A 14,418-nucleotide genomic window follows, 5' to 3' on the forward strand; every position below is an offset into this window, starting at 1 on the left:
CAGTTTTTGGCCGGGGGCTGGGTTTGAACCCACCACCTCCAGTATATATGGGGCCAGCGCCCTACTCCTTTGAGTCACAGGCTCCGCCCCCTTTTTTTTTTAAAACTTTTTAAACTATGTTAAAAATGAAGACACAACACCCACACATTAGCCTAGGCAGGAGTCTCAAATCATCAGGTCTACTTCTTGTCCTACCAAAAGGTCTTCAAAGGCAGTGACATGCATGGAGCTGTCACCTCCTGTCATGACAATGCCTTCTTCTGGAATACATCCTAAGTGAGACTCTTTTACAGCTAACTTTAAAATATATACATGTATTTTAGGCTCAGCACCTACAGGGTTAGGGTTCGGTGCTAGCCACATGCACCAAGGCTGATGAGTTTGAGCCTGGCCCAGGCCAGCTAAACAATGACAACCGCAACAAAAAAAATAGCTGGGCGTTGTGGCAGGCCCTTGTAGTCCCTTCCACTTGGGGGGCTGAGGCAAGAGAATTGCTTAAGACCAAGAGTTTCAGGTTGCTGTGAGCTGTGACGCCACAGCACTCTACCCAGGCTGACAAAGTAAAACTGTGTCTCCAAAAAAAAAAAATATGTATTTTAAATGCTTATATATGCTACACATATTGTGTACATTTTATATATCATATATAATATGTATTATATATATATGGAGTATGCTCTAAAATAATGATTAAACAGTATAATAAATACACAAGCCAGTAACAGTCATTCATTATCATTGCCAAGTATTGTGTAGGATACATAATTGGTGTTGACTACTTTTATACAACTGGCAGCTTGGCAGGTTTGTTTGCACCAGTGTCATTGCCATAAACATGTGGATAATATGTTGCACTATGACGTTATGACGGCTACAATGTTACTAGGCAATAAATATTTGGCTCCATCATGATCTTGTGGTACCACTGTCATAGACGTGGTACAACATTGACCAAAATGCTGTTATGTGCCACGTGACTGTATTTTGAAAGCTTTTCAAGAAGACTCATCGCCTACCAGTTCAAGCTGCCTCGCACACCGATCCGATTAATAGGGAATAGGACTAGGACAAGGTCATTTGATTAGCGAGTACTCTTAGGAAAATGCTGTGCTTGGTCTGAGAAATGATTGTTTTGAGTAAAACTCAAAAGTATGGGTGACAAAAGCAAAAAATAAACAGATGGGATGACGTCAAATGAAAAGCTTGTGCACAGCCAAGGGAACAACGAACAGAGGGAAGAGACAGTCGGGCAATCTACAGGATGGGAGATTATCTGCAAACCATGTATCCGACAAGGGGTTCATAAAACAGATGAGGAACTCAACTCCACAGCAAAAGAAAAATAACCCAATTAAAAAATGGGCAAGGAACCCAAATAGACATTTCTCAAAAGAAGATATACAGATGGCCAAACAGGTACATGAATAATTGCTTAATGTCACTAGTCATCAGCTAAATGCAAATCAAAACCACAATGGGGTATCACGTTATACCTATTGGAATGGCCATTATCAAAAAGGCAAAAGATAAGTGTTAAATATGAAAGCTGTGGAGAACGGGAACCCTGCCCATTGTCAGTGGGAACCTAAGTTAGTATAGTCATTGTGGAAGACAGGATGGAGGGCACCTCAAAAAATTAAAAATAGAACTACCATATAGTCCACCAATCTCACTACTGGGTTCATATATCCAAAGGTATGAAATCACTATATCAAAGCGATATCTGCACATCCATGTTTATTGCAGCATTATTCATAGCCAGGATATGGAAGCAACCTAAGTCCATCAATAAATGAATAACCAAAATGTGATGGATACACACCATGGAATACTATTCAGCCATGAAAAGGGCAGCCTGCTGTTTGTGACAGTCTGGATGAACCTGAGGGAAATTATGGAAGTGAAATAAGCCAGGCAAAGAAAAAGTCCATGTTAAAAGTTGATCTCCTAGAAGTAGAGAGAAGAATGGTGGTTACCAGTGGCTGAGGGGGTTGGGGAGATGTTCATTGGAAAATATGAAATCTCAGATGTGAGAAGTAGATTCAAGAAATCTGTTATAGGACATGGTGACTATCATTAACAACACATTATGTTCTTTAAAAATGATGAGCAAATGTAAAGTGTTCTCACCACAAAAATAACTTTGTGGCTGGGAGCTATGGCTCATGCCTGTCATCTTAGCACTCTGGGAGGTCGAGGCGGGAGGATCCCTGGAGCTCAGGAGTTTGAGACCAGTCTGAACAAAGCAAGACTCCATCTCTACTAAAGCTTAGAAAAATTAGCCAGGTATGGTGGTGGGTGCCTGTAGTTCCACATACTTAGGAGGCTGAGGCAGGAGAATCACTAGGAGTTTGAGGTTGCTGGGAACTAGGCTGAGTCCATGGCACTCTACTCTACATGACTGAGTGAGACTCTGTCTCAAAAAACAAAAACAAAAAAGCTATGTTATTGTGATCCGTTTTCTTTTTGTATTTGGATAACCATGAAATTACTGCTTCCTCACTGTTCCTTGGAAAGACCACAAACCTATGTGAGGTAGCCACACTCAGTCACCCACAGTGAATATAAACTTCAAAACATCATGTTACAGACGATAAATATATACAATTTTATCTCCCTGGCTGGGCGCGGTGGCTCACACCTGTAATCCCAGCATTCTGGGAGGCCAAGGCGGGTGGATCGCCTGAGCTCAGAAGGTTGAGACCAGCCTGAGCAAGAGCGAGACCCTGTCTCTACTAAAAATAGAAAAACTGAGGCAAGAGATGGCTTTGAGCCCAAGAGTTGGAGGTTACTGTGAGCTATGATGACGCCATGGCACTCTACCCAGGGCAACAGCTTGAGACTCTGTCTCCCCGCAAAAACAAAACTTCTCTCTCAATATAAAATTTTAAATAAATGTATAAAGAAGAAAAATTATATTCTTTTGAAGAAGGCAGGCAAATTTCTAAAACTATCCACAAACTGTCAGCACTGCAAACAACCTATCTAAATATAGAAGCTTTCCATTTATTTTTTGGTAAATAGTATACATTTTTTATTAAATAAAATCTTATGAAATTCTACTCAGAAGCTAAATAAGGTTGCAGCCTCATTGCCTCAGACTTCAGTCTATTTCTTGTTCTTGAATGTTCTCTTGCTGATTTCAAGCCCCAGAGAGAGGGAGAGCTGGGGATGGGGAACTGGGTGGGGAAACGGGAGGATACAGGGAGTGAGGGATGAGAGAGTAATGGTAATGCAAGGCAGTTCATTCCTGAGAGTCATAAAGTCAGTGGCTTTCAAGGTACAAAGGTGTGTGCTGGAGGAAGGGGGGTTTGCCAGCTCTTTGTGGGCTCCAGGGCTCTGAGAGGAGCCCCTTAACCCAGGTGGACCGGGACAAGGAATAAATGAAAACGTGTAATAGCCACCAGCATGCAGCATTTACAGCACGCCAGCGCCCGTGACATCTTTTACTCTCAAAACACATCTTCTACTTTCTGTCCCATTTTAGAGATGAGAAAACTGAGACCCAGGGAGATTAAGAACTTTGATCCAACTTCCAGACCTAGCAGGACAGCACACATTTAAGGGGGTTGTGCTGATGCCTGGAGTCCCCTTTCCCATCTCCTGGGAGGATATTTCCTTTGAGCCCTCTGCTTGTATAAGGGAGGGGCAGAGATCTGGTTACGCCCCCAGGAGAACTTCTCACCCCACAGGCAGATTTAATTAAATACTTAACTTAAAAATGACCTTAACAATCAATAGGCAAATCTGTTCTGGGAGAAAAAAATAAAAGGAGAGAGAGAGAGACCAAAGACCCACTTGCTTGAGATTTTGGTCTTATCCAGATTTTCTACTTGTTTCTCTGATAATTTAAAAAATGAAGTGCTTCTCCTGTGCTTACTGGCAGGGCAGGGAACACACTCTGGTCCTCTGGTTTCCACGGAAATATCTCCCCTCGAATTTAAGTCATTGCTGCCTGGCCCAGACCAAAAAGAATCTACACCAGTCTACTCCCAAGTGCACAAAATTCCACTCATTGATTCCTCATGTTTATTTTTGTCTTTCTTTTTGCTAACAAGATACCTGCCATTATTTTGCTTAAAAAGCCATGTTATGACGATCCATTTTCTTTTTGTATTTGAATTTGAAATGAAATTACTGCTTCCCCAACTTTTCCTTGGAAATATCCCAAAAGCAAAGGCAAATAACCGTACTCGGGGGCACAGGGGTAATAAGCCAGAAACTCTATTCCCAGCCCATTCTCTAGCTGAAAGAGTTTACCTTAACACTGCAGGCTGTTTCTGGCACTTAACACTAAGGATGTCAGCTGTAACTTACTGAATCTTTGCTTGCCAAGTGCCATGGCTGTTTCAGGTATTTTATATTTGCTACCCTGTGAAGTTCTTATAGCAGCTGTATGAAACACATCCTAGTATTTTGTCCTCATTTTAGAAGTGAAGAGACTAAAGCACAGACAGGTTAAGTAATTAGGATAGAGTCACACAGCATTCAAGGTAGGCAGATAGCTTCAGGGACTAGGCTATTAACTTCTATCCTCTAACAGGGGTGTCCAACCTATAGCCAGTGGACCACACGCAGACTAATGGAGGACTATTTTAGTATCTGTAGCGTTGAATATCACAAAAAGTATGCACAGACTGTTTTTTTTTTTTTTTGTTTGCTCCTCAGCTATCATGACTGTGTATTTAACTGTGGCCCAAAACAACTCTTCATCCTGTGTGTAGCAGAAAAGAAAAAGGGTTGCTCATGCCGGTAATCCTAGTACTCTGGGAGGCTGATGTGGGTGGATTGCCCTGAGCTCACAGGTTTGAGACCAGCCTGAGCAAGAGCAAGACCCTGTCTCTAAAAATAGCTGGGCGTTATGGCAGGTACCTGTAGTCCCAGCTACTTGGGAGGCTGAGGCAAGAGAATCACTTGAGGCCAAGAGTTTGAGGTTGCTGTGAGCTGTGACGCCTCGGCACTCTACCAAGGGCAACATAGTGAGACACTGTCTCAAAAAAAATATATATATATTATATATATATTATATATTATATATATGAAGGGTTGGACACCCCGGGAGTATTTTCACATTTCATTGGGGGTGGAATTAGTCTAAAATGGTGGTTCTTGGTGAGGGAAATTTTGCATCCCTTCATCCCTGCCAGGACATAGGCAGTGTTACAGACATCAGTGGTGGTCACAAAGGAGCATGTGTGTATGTGTGTGCGAGTGTACGTTTGCTAACAGCATGTGGGGGACAGAGGCCACGGATGATGTTAAACTCCCCACAATGCACAGAACAGCCTCCACAACAAAGAATTACCCAGTCCAAATGCCAACAGCACCAATGTTAGGTAATCCTGATCTGAAAGCATTTTAAATTACCTGCTACCTAAATTCCCTTTCTTTCCAAAACCTTCTCCAAAAAAACGCACGTTATCCTGTGGCCTCCTGTAACCCTTTGACATCACAGTTTTGAAAGTCCATTTGTGGCCTCAAAATGTGCACAAGTGACAAAATTGCACGAGATTTTCAAATCCCCTGAGATTTAATGAATGGCAGGGGCCTTTTGTCCACCTACCTTCTCTGACCGGGTGGTGAGCAGCAAATGGAGTTTTCCTTCTTTAGCCAACAATGGTAAAAGGATGGAGTATTTGGTATATGACAAGTGAGAATATTTGCTCCCAACATCATGCTTCCTTAAGCGGACCTTAGCATCCTCTATCAGACTGTTTCTAAAATGGAAACAGACCAGACAGACATGTTGGTAAGCAGAGTTACGGTAAAAAGTGTCTAATCCACGGGCAGCGCCTGTGGCTCAAAGGAGTAGGGAGCTGGCCCCATATACCAGAGGTGGCGGGTTCAAACCCACCCCTGGCCCCACCCCCCAAAAGTGTCTAATCCTCCCTACATTTCTGCGTGGTTGTGTGTGTGGTTGGTCATTTATGAGTGTCAGTGCGCTTTTCAATAATAGTATCTAAATTACATGGTTGTTGGCAAGATGAAAACGAGGCAAAAAAATCACTAAGCACAGAGTTTAGCACAGAGGTTCACTTTGAAACACGAATTAAATTTTAAATTAAAATATGGTAAAATAAGCCAAGGATGGTGGGTCACACCTGTAATCCCAGCTACTCAAGAGACTGATGTGGGGCAGCGCCTGTGGCTCAAAGGAGTAGGGCATCAACCCCATATGGAGGTGGCGAGTTCAAACCCAGCCCCGGCCAAAAACTGCAAAAAAAAAAAAAAAAGAGAGAGAGACAGATGTGGGTGGATCACTTAAGGGATCCTGGTTTAAGGGATCACTTAAGGGATCCTTAAACCAGAGTTTAAGACCCTGGTAGTTTAAGAACAGCCTAGGCAAAATGGCCAGAATTCGTCTTTTAAAAATAAGTGGTAAAGGGCGGTGCCTGTGGTTCAAAGGAATAGGCACTGGCCTTACATACCAGAGGTGGCCCATTCAGATCCAGCCCTGGCCAAAAACTGCAAAACAAACAAACAAAAAAACAAGTGGTAAAATGTTTTTTCAATAATGCAGTATTTGAACTTTGAAATCCATAATTATATTCAGACAAGATAGGTTTCCTCAAAGTCATTCTAAGGTTAGAATACTTTCTCTTAACCTGGCCCTCCGTATGCCATGTCAGTGGCAAACTTGAGCAATAACAGTATTACCTGGAGGGCAAACACACACTGCTGGGCTCACTCCTACATTGTGACTCATGAACTTTGGAGTGAGTCCCCGAGAATTGGCATTTATATCAAACTTCCAGTGATGGTGTTACTGATGCTGTGGACCACGGAAACAAAATTTTCAGAACCATTTCCTAATAAGAAGCGAGTATTTGGATTTATAACCACAAATGGTGGCTTTTTCACGTGGTACCTTTCATCCAGGGACGGAAGGATGGTTCAACATATGCCAATCATAAGCGTGATTGATCCCATAAACGGAATTAAAAAGCATATGATCATCTCAACTGATGCCAAGAAAACATCTAATAAAATCCAGCATCCCTCCATGATAAAAACCATTGACAAACTAGGCAAAGAAATAGCATACCTCAAAATAATCAAAGCCCTGTATGATAAACCCACAGCTGACGTCCTATGGAATGGTGAAAATTGAAAGCATTTCCCCTAAGAATTGGAACAAAAGACAAGGGTGCCCCCTTCTACCACTGCTGTTCAACAAAGTTCTGGAAGTCTTAGCCAGAGCAGTGGGGCAGGAGAAGGAAATAAAGGGCATCCAAATTGGAAAAAAAAGGAAGTCAAATGAAGTTTGCTAATGAGATGATCTTATGCTTAGAAAATCCAGAAGCCTCCTCCAAAAGACTGGATTTGATAAATGAATTCAGTAAAGTCTTAGGATACAAAATCAGTGTACAAAAATCTGTATATCAATAATGACCAAGGTGAGAACCAAATCAAGAACTCAATCCCATTTACAATAGCTACAACAAAATAAAATAAAATACCCAGGAATGTATTTAACCAAGGAGGTGAAATTACCTCTACAACGGTTTGATCCTTTAGACAGGCGTATTTAGTTGCTGGTTTGTATGAGTTGAATGGTGTCCACCCCCAACCTCCCCAAATTTGTATCTACCCAGAATTTCAGAATGTGACTTTATTCAGAAATAGGATCTTTTCAGATGTAATTAAGATCTTGAGATGAAATTACCCTGGATTTAGGGTGACTCCCCAATCCCATGACTGGTGTACTTGAAAGAGGAGAGGACACAGACGCACAGGGGAGAAGGCCCTGTGAAGACAGAGGTTGGGGCCATGTTTCTAGAAGCCACCGGGATCTGGAAGAGGTGTGGAAACATTATCCCCCTAGAGCCTTCAGAGGGAGTGTGTGCCTGCTGACACTTTGATTTCACACTTCTAGCCTTCTGAACCATGAGAGAATACATTTCTACCTTTGTAAGCCACTCTGTTTGCAGCAGCCTTCAAAAACAAACAGTTTGATTTTACTTTTTCTCACATAAGGTAGTTTTGCATAGTAGGCAAAATCAGATGTTTAAGACAGTCAAAATTGGTTTCAAAAGTGTATAGGAATAATTTCTCTGCGTTTCACTTCAGCTGTGACATGCTTGAGTCTATTTATGAAGATTAAATGATGCATTTCCCATACTGTGGCTGGTACTCAATGAACGGTAACCCCTGTCATAAATTTTCCTATTTTTAGATGAGTGGTTATTTGTAGGCAACTTTTTCTTTGCCTCTTCCAACGTGGCAGAGTGCACACTAGATGTGAATACTGGTGGCATGAGGAGAGGGGGTACCAGTGTCCATGCGATACACCCAGGAAACAGACGGGCCCAGAGTGCGAGTGGATGGACGGTGTCTTTTAAGAACAAGCCCCAAGAACTGACCAGAGGGGCCAGAAGAAGTAAAAGGCTGCAAAAACATGTGTTCATGTTATGAAGATGGCAGCCCGGGAAGTGAGGACAGGATCACGTCTGGCTCAGAGAAGTCCCCTAACTGACACACAGACCCGAGGTCACACCTAGAAGCAGGTGCCGGAACTTGAACCCGCGCTCCTGGCACGGAGGTGCGCCACCAGCAGGGCTCCCGAGGTCCGACAGCGGAGCGGCAGCGCCTTGCGGAGAAGCGCTTTGGCCTCGGGGAAGGGGCAGAAACCCGCTTGTGAGTGCACGATGTCGGCTACAGCAAGCTGTTTCTGGCTGCAAAAGGTGCAAAGGTCTGAGACTCTGCGTACGGCCACAAGGGCTAGCGCACCACGCAGGGGCCGCGGGACAGAGGGAGCAGCAAAATCAAGCCCGGCCGCAAGGCCTCGGCGGCCCCCGCTGCGATCAAGGCCGGCCCAGGCCGGGCTCGGAGTGCTAGGGGCCGGGAAAGGTTTACCTGACTGCCTCCTGGGGAAGACAAGGTCCCGACATTGTCGTGTGGGACTTTTGTTTCCTGTCAGCGACTCTCCGCAGGGGCTGCGCGAGACAGACCTGCGCAGAACAGCACCGGCCACGGGGGCGGAGGCGGGGCTTGGAGCGGGGCGGAGCTTAAGACCGCAGGCCCAAGCGTGAGGGAGGGGCTTATGGTAGGACTCGGGGCGGGGCCTATGCGCAGAGGCGGGACCAGAGGCGGGGCGTTGTTGCTGGGCCTAGGTTTCTTTACCCTACAAATTATGAGGCGTTGAGAGATTTACAATTGTAAAAGTTTTTCCTTTTCAGAGAAAATGGCCAGGTGTGGTGGTTCACACCTGCAATCCTAGCACTCTGAGAGGCCAAGGCAGGAGGATGGCTTGTGCTCATTGAGTTTGAGAGCAGTTTGAACAAGAGCCCAGACCTTGTCTTTACAAAAAATAGAAAAATTAGGCCAGGCATGGTGGTTCATGCCTGTAATCCTAGCATTCTGGGAGGCCAAAGCTGGTGGATCGCTTGAGCTCAGGAGTTCTAAACCAGCCTGAGCAAGAGTGAGGCCTCGTATCTACTAAAAAATAGAAAAAATTAGCTGGGCATTGTGACGGGCGCCTGTAGTCTCAGCTACTTGAGAAGTTGAGGCAAGAGGTTCGCTTGAGCCCAAGAGTTTGAAGTTGCTGTGAACTATGATGATGACATGATGCTCAATCCCAGGTGACAGTGAGACTCCTCTTAAAAAAATAAAATACAAAAATTAGCCGGGCGTGGTGGTACACACCTATCATTTCAGTTATTTAGGAGGCTGAGGCAGGAGGATTGCTTGAGCCCAGGAGTTTGAGGCTGCTGTGATAAGGACACTGAACTCTGGCTTGGAGACAGTGTGAGATCTTGTCTTAAAAAAAAAAAGTGGCAATGCTGCTGGTGAGGTGAGAAGATTCTAGCACTCACATCCCACAGCCACTGTTGCTGGAAAGATAAAGGCAGCTCAGCTTTCCTGAACACCAGGCAGCCTGTGTCTACTGAGCACCTACTGGTGCCAGGTGCAGATCCCACAACCAATAAAGGGTCACGTGGCACTCACAGTCAAGTGGGGGAAGAGGCTTGAATGGAGCCATTTATTTCACCACCATCACACAGAAGCAATTGGCCTGTGAATTATATCAGTCTGATTGCTGACAAGACATGCTAACCTCGTATACAATATTCATTGCATAGCTACAATGTGCTAGGCCCTGGGATAGGACTGAGACATGGTCCCTTGACCTCTAAGTCCTCCTAGTCCCACGGGGTGATACCCAAGGTCTCAGCTCTACTCATAGTGTAATCTTGGCTCTGGGTGAGAAGGGAAGGCAAGTGAGAATGGTTCAGAGAATTGAGTTGGAGGCTGAAAATTATTGTCTGGGGATTTTGTTTTCTTTCAGACAGTCTTTGAATTGTTATTTTTGAAGATGAGCAAACTGAGGTTCAGAGTGGTTGAGTGTCTTTCCTATGGTCACACAGGAAAGGTGGAGCCAGGTATGGATCCCAGCCGGGGAGCCGCAGCTGGTGTTGGGTTAGGGAGGCTGGTTAAGGGGGTATCCAGTATTTCAAGAGGCCAAGGTGGGGGATAGAGCATTCAAGGCAGGGAAATAGCAGAAGCCACGCTTGGGAGGGGAGGCTTGTTCAGAGGGGCAGGTGGTTCAGTGTGGCTGGAACAAAAAGGGCATTTATTTGGCAGAGTAGAGTCCCAAGGTGAGAAGGCTTTGGAACCTGTGGGAAAGGAATTCTCACATGTAGTAAGAATAGGATGGAGTCTGCCAGGCTAAGGTGGACACGATATAGCTGGTCTTCACTCCTGTCTCTCATTCTTTTTGTTTTATAAATTTAACTCCCACCCTAAAGAAATAGTTTAGGAATTAACTTTTGAATTGGAAATGTTATAATAGATTGTCACTGAGTTGTGCTGATTATTATTTAAACTAAGTTATTGTGGTCTTTGCTGTGAGCCATTACATATAAAACTGTAATTTTGGAACTAGAAGAACAGAACAATCTTGGAGAGGCTACTCTCACTGAATCCAGAATCCTCGCCTTCTGACCAATAAAGTTTGGTGGACTTATTGCTCTCTGTCTCTGTATATTGGCTAACAGTGGCGGGCGGCCAGACCGTCTTCATCTGGTAATAATAACTGCGACAGGAGTGTTGCCACTTTAGAAAATCAGATCAGAAACTAGCAGTCCCCTCCCCAGATTCCTGGAGTGCCTAAAGGTTCCTGGAAAGACCCTACCCATCCATAATCCTGACCCCAGGGATATGCCCATAATTTCCGACCAGCACTAGAGAAGTGCCCTAGGTGGTACTCGGGGCTCACTGCCCCATTCCAGCTCTACTGATACGGCTACTAAAAGCCTTTAGCAACTGTGTGGGAGCTGAGCTGATACCTGCTCAGTCTCCATCCTTCTTTTCCCCTCTATTAAAGTCTTTCCTTGTTGCTGGACTGGCCTCCTATCCTTTCTTGGGGACTCTCACCCCAGTTCAATGCCAGAACTTCTCAGATACCACAGGAAGATGGAAGTTGACCTTCCTAAGCAGAGAGGACTAGCAAGTCTGGGTTTTCGGACAATCTTAGTGGAAGGTGAGTTGGCAGTCGCAAGAGTACAGATGCAATCAGCGGGCTCTTCCAAAAGTCTCAGCTCTAAGAACCAGAAAAAGAGGTTTTTAAGTTTTCTGAAAACTCCTCTACATTCTGAGCACTCTTGTTTCAAGTTCAGAAATACTGCTGTAAAACTACTTGCCTTTTATGGCTTTGGTGAGGCTGGTTACAACCCATTGTGAAACGTATTGTGATAAGGTTCTACGTGTCTGTATCTCTGCACCAGCAAAACAACAGAGCTTCAAGGTTAATTGGTGGTGCCTCTGAAGAGCAATGACTTGTGTCTATAATTTTTGCATACAGATTTGTTGGTAGGAAATGAGTTAAAGAGAAGCAAAGCTATAAAAAGATGGGGATAGTCTGAGGCGTTGACACTTACAGGTGCAGATCTCTCAAAGAGGCACAACCTAGGGGCCAGGGTGGGCCTTGTCTGCAAACCACCCACCTGGAACCTTTATTTAAACACCTCCCAGGGCCAGGCCTCCGAGGTGCAGAGAAAATAAAAACACCAACCAGCTTTCAGGAGCACAGGGTATCTGGGGAAGAGACCTACAACAAACAATTAGCTTTAATGCCGGTTGAGTGCTCTAATCAAGGAAAAGGGTCTTAAGCACTCTGCAAAAGTGAGACACAGCAGGGAAGCAATTAATTATGCCTAGGGGTAGGCAGTGGGGGTCTAGGTAGGTAGTAGAAAAAAAACAGGGAACTCTTAACAAGTTACTAGGGTGAAAAAATAATGCTCAAGTAATATGAATCCCTCCCCTTCCCCCCCAGTTTGTAAGAAGTTCTCTAAGCTCTTGGAGGGAATCCTTAGGAAAGGACTTTCGGGTTAAGTCTCACCGGACTTTCAAGGCTGCTGGGTTGAATGTTCACAAAGCAGATACTTCCCCTTCTTAATTCCTTCCCCCACTCACTTCTTACCCCCACAGCACCAAGTCTCCCCTCCTCCTCCTAAACCGGGAAGAGGCAGGGAAACACAGTCTTAGCCCCCGGAGGAAAGGAAGTGGAGGGATTTCTTTGTGAGGTGACTTAGGATGGATATTTCTTTTCTTTTCTTTTCTTTTCTTTTTTTTTTTTTTTTTTTTGAGCTAGAGCCTCAAGCTGTTCCCTGGGTAGAGTGCTGTAGCATCACAGCTCACAGCAACCTCCAACTCTTGGGCTCAAGCGAGTCTCCTGCCTCAGCCTCTGAAGTAGCTGGGACTACAGGCGCCCGCCACAATACCCGGCTATTTTTTTTGGTTGCAGCCATCATTGTTGTTTGGCGGGCCCGGGCTGGATTCGAACCTGCCATCTTAGGTGTATGTGGCTGATGCCTTAGCTGCTTGAGCCACAGGCACCAAGCCAGGATGGTTATTTCTCTACAAATGCATCAGAAGTCCTCAGTGTCAAAATCATCCAGGAGTAGGGTGCTGCCTGGACAACTCCCCAAATCCCAACCTGTGAATTCTTACCTTTGGGTGCAATTCAGGAACATGCATTTCTAAGAAGACCTCTTTAGGTGGCTCTGAAATAAGGGTTGAAGACACAGATTTAAGTGCTCCAAAGAGGGACAATTAATGCTGGGAAGATAAGGCCACTTCCTTCTAACACATGGTGATGTGGCGGTCCCCAGGGAAGGGTAGCTAATGGCCACGAAGGACTAGGAGATGCCATTCTTGGTAATCTTGGCAGTGATTCTTTTCTGGTGATGGCAGATGGCATAGTGGGCAGGTCCCTCTCAGGAGAGGCACCCAGGTTGCTGAATGGATTGTTTTGTAGAAAGTGGGCTGGAGTAGACAGATTCCTACATGCCTTTTTTTTTTTTTTTTTTTTTGAGCGACCCATTAAAAAGAAAGTAGTTTGTCAGTTTGGTTCAGCATGTTCTCTGCTGATTCTCAGCTAGGCTTCCCCTTGAACTTTGGACATATAAAGACATGTGATAGTTGGTTCTTGCCCTTAAGGGGCCAGTGTCAAATAGTCTGTTCAAGAATCCATGGGGGTTGATTTTAAACAGGTATTTGGGCTGTAGCCTTGGGGGAGCTGGTTGACATGGGGCCTAAGCATCAGCATTTGCAACCAGATCCTTGGGGGATTTTGATGGAAGTCTATACTGAAAGGGCGGCACTTGACCAGCAGAAATCTCACAGACCACCAAAGCGTGTATGAAAGGTCTTTATTGGCAAGGGCAGGATGCCGCAGAGAGAAAAAAGAGGAGAGAGAAGAGGGCGAAGAGGAGAGAGAAGAGGAGAGAGAGAAGGAGAAAGAGGAGCGAGGGAGAGGGAGAGGGAGAAGGAGGGAGGGAGGAAGGGAGGAGGGACTTAAAGAAAAGCACACACTTATATAGGTTCATTTAGGAAAGTTGCAGAATGATGACGGGATAGTACATTAGCCAATAAGGAGTTACTGCTCTGGCCGGAAGAGCCATTAGGGGCAGGCCATAAGTTTGAAATTTTCAGCAGGTAATTAGGACAGGGAGATGAGGTAGGTTTTACGATTAGGAGATAAGGAGATGTTTAGTGGGCAACTCCCTGTTGAAAGGAGCTATAACTTTAAGAGTGAGACAACTAGTCTTGGTCTGTTTGAAAGCAGGAAGGGGCTTTCTGGGGAAGGGGCTTTTGGGGGGCTATTACCTAACATATACTTTGAAGAGTGAAAAATGGAGCCTGAATCTGAAAAAATAAATGAAAGAATGGAAATTAGCCAGCACTGGGAAAGTCTGGGTAGGCACTTGAGCCAAGAAGTCGGTGACCTGAGACCCAGTCCTTGATTTCTTGGCCGCAGGTATGGACTGGGAACCAAAGGTTATGTGGGGATTATAGGGAAAAAATGTTTCTGGAAATGCCCTGGGTTCCTTAGTGTAAATACTGAGAATTTATTTTGAGGGCTACAAATGGTGATTTCATGGATAGTATTTCTTTATCCATGTTTGATTTTCACTG

General features: G+C 44.7%; 1 protein-coding gene across 3 annotated transcripts in view; it reads right to left on the minus strand.

Moving 5' to 3' along the window:
- Positions 1–8,937, minus strand: part of NUDT7 (nudix hydrolase 7) — a 19,298-nt gene extending 10,361 nt beyond the window's left edge. For all 3 annotated transcript variants that reach the window (XM_023514137.1, XM_003791312.3, XM_023514136.1), the window contains exons 1-2: positions 8,857–8,937; positions 5,564–5,717 (exon numbers count right to left, since the gene is read on the minus strand). In XM_023514137.1, coding sequence (XP_023369905.1) covers positions 5,564–5,717; positions 8,857–8,891 — 189 coding nt within the window. In that variant the 5' untranslated portion in view covers positions 8,892–8,937. The remainder of the gene's footprint in view (positions 1–5,563; positions 5,718–8,856) is intronic.
- Between the last annotated feature and the right edge of the window lie 5,481 nt (positions 8,938–14,418).

This window comes from Otolemur garnettii, unplaced genomic scaffold (assembly GCF_000181295.1).
Source record: "Otolemur garnettii isolate 467f Iridium unplaced genomic scaffold, OtoGar3 scaffold00047, whole genome shotgun sequence".
In the NCBI taxonomy this organism is placed as follows: domain Eukaryota; kingdom Metazoa; phylum Chordata; class Mammalia; order Primates; family Galagidae; genus Otolemur; species Otolemur garnettii.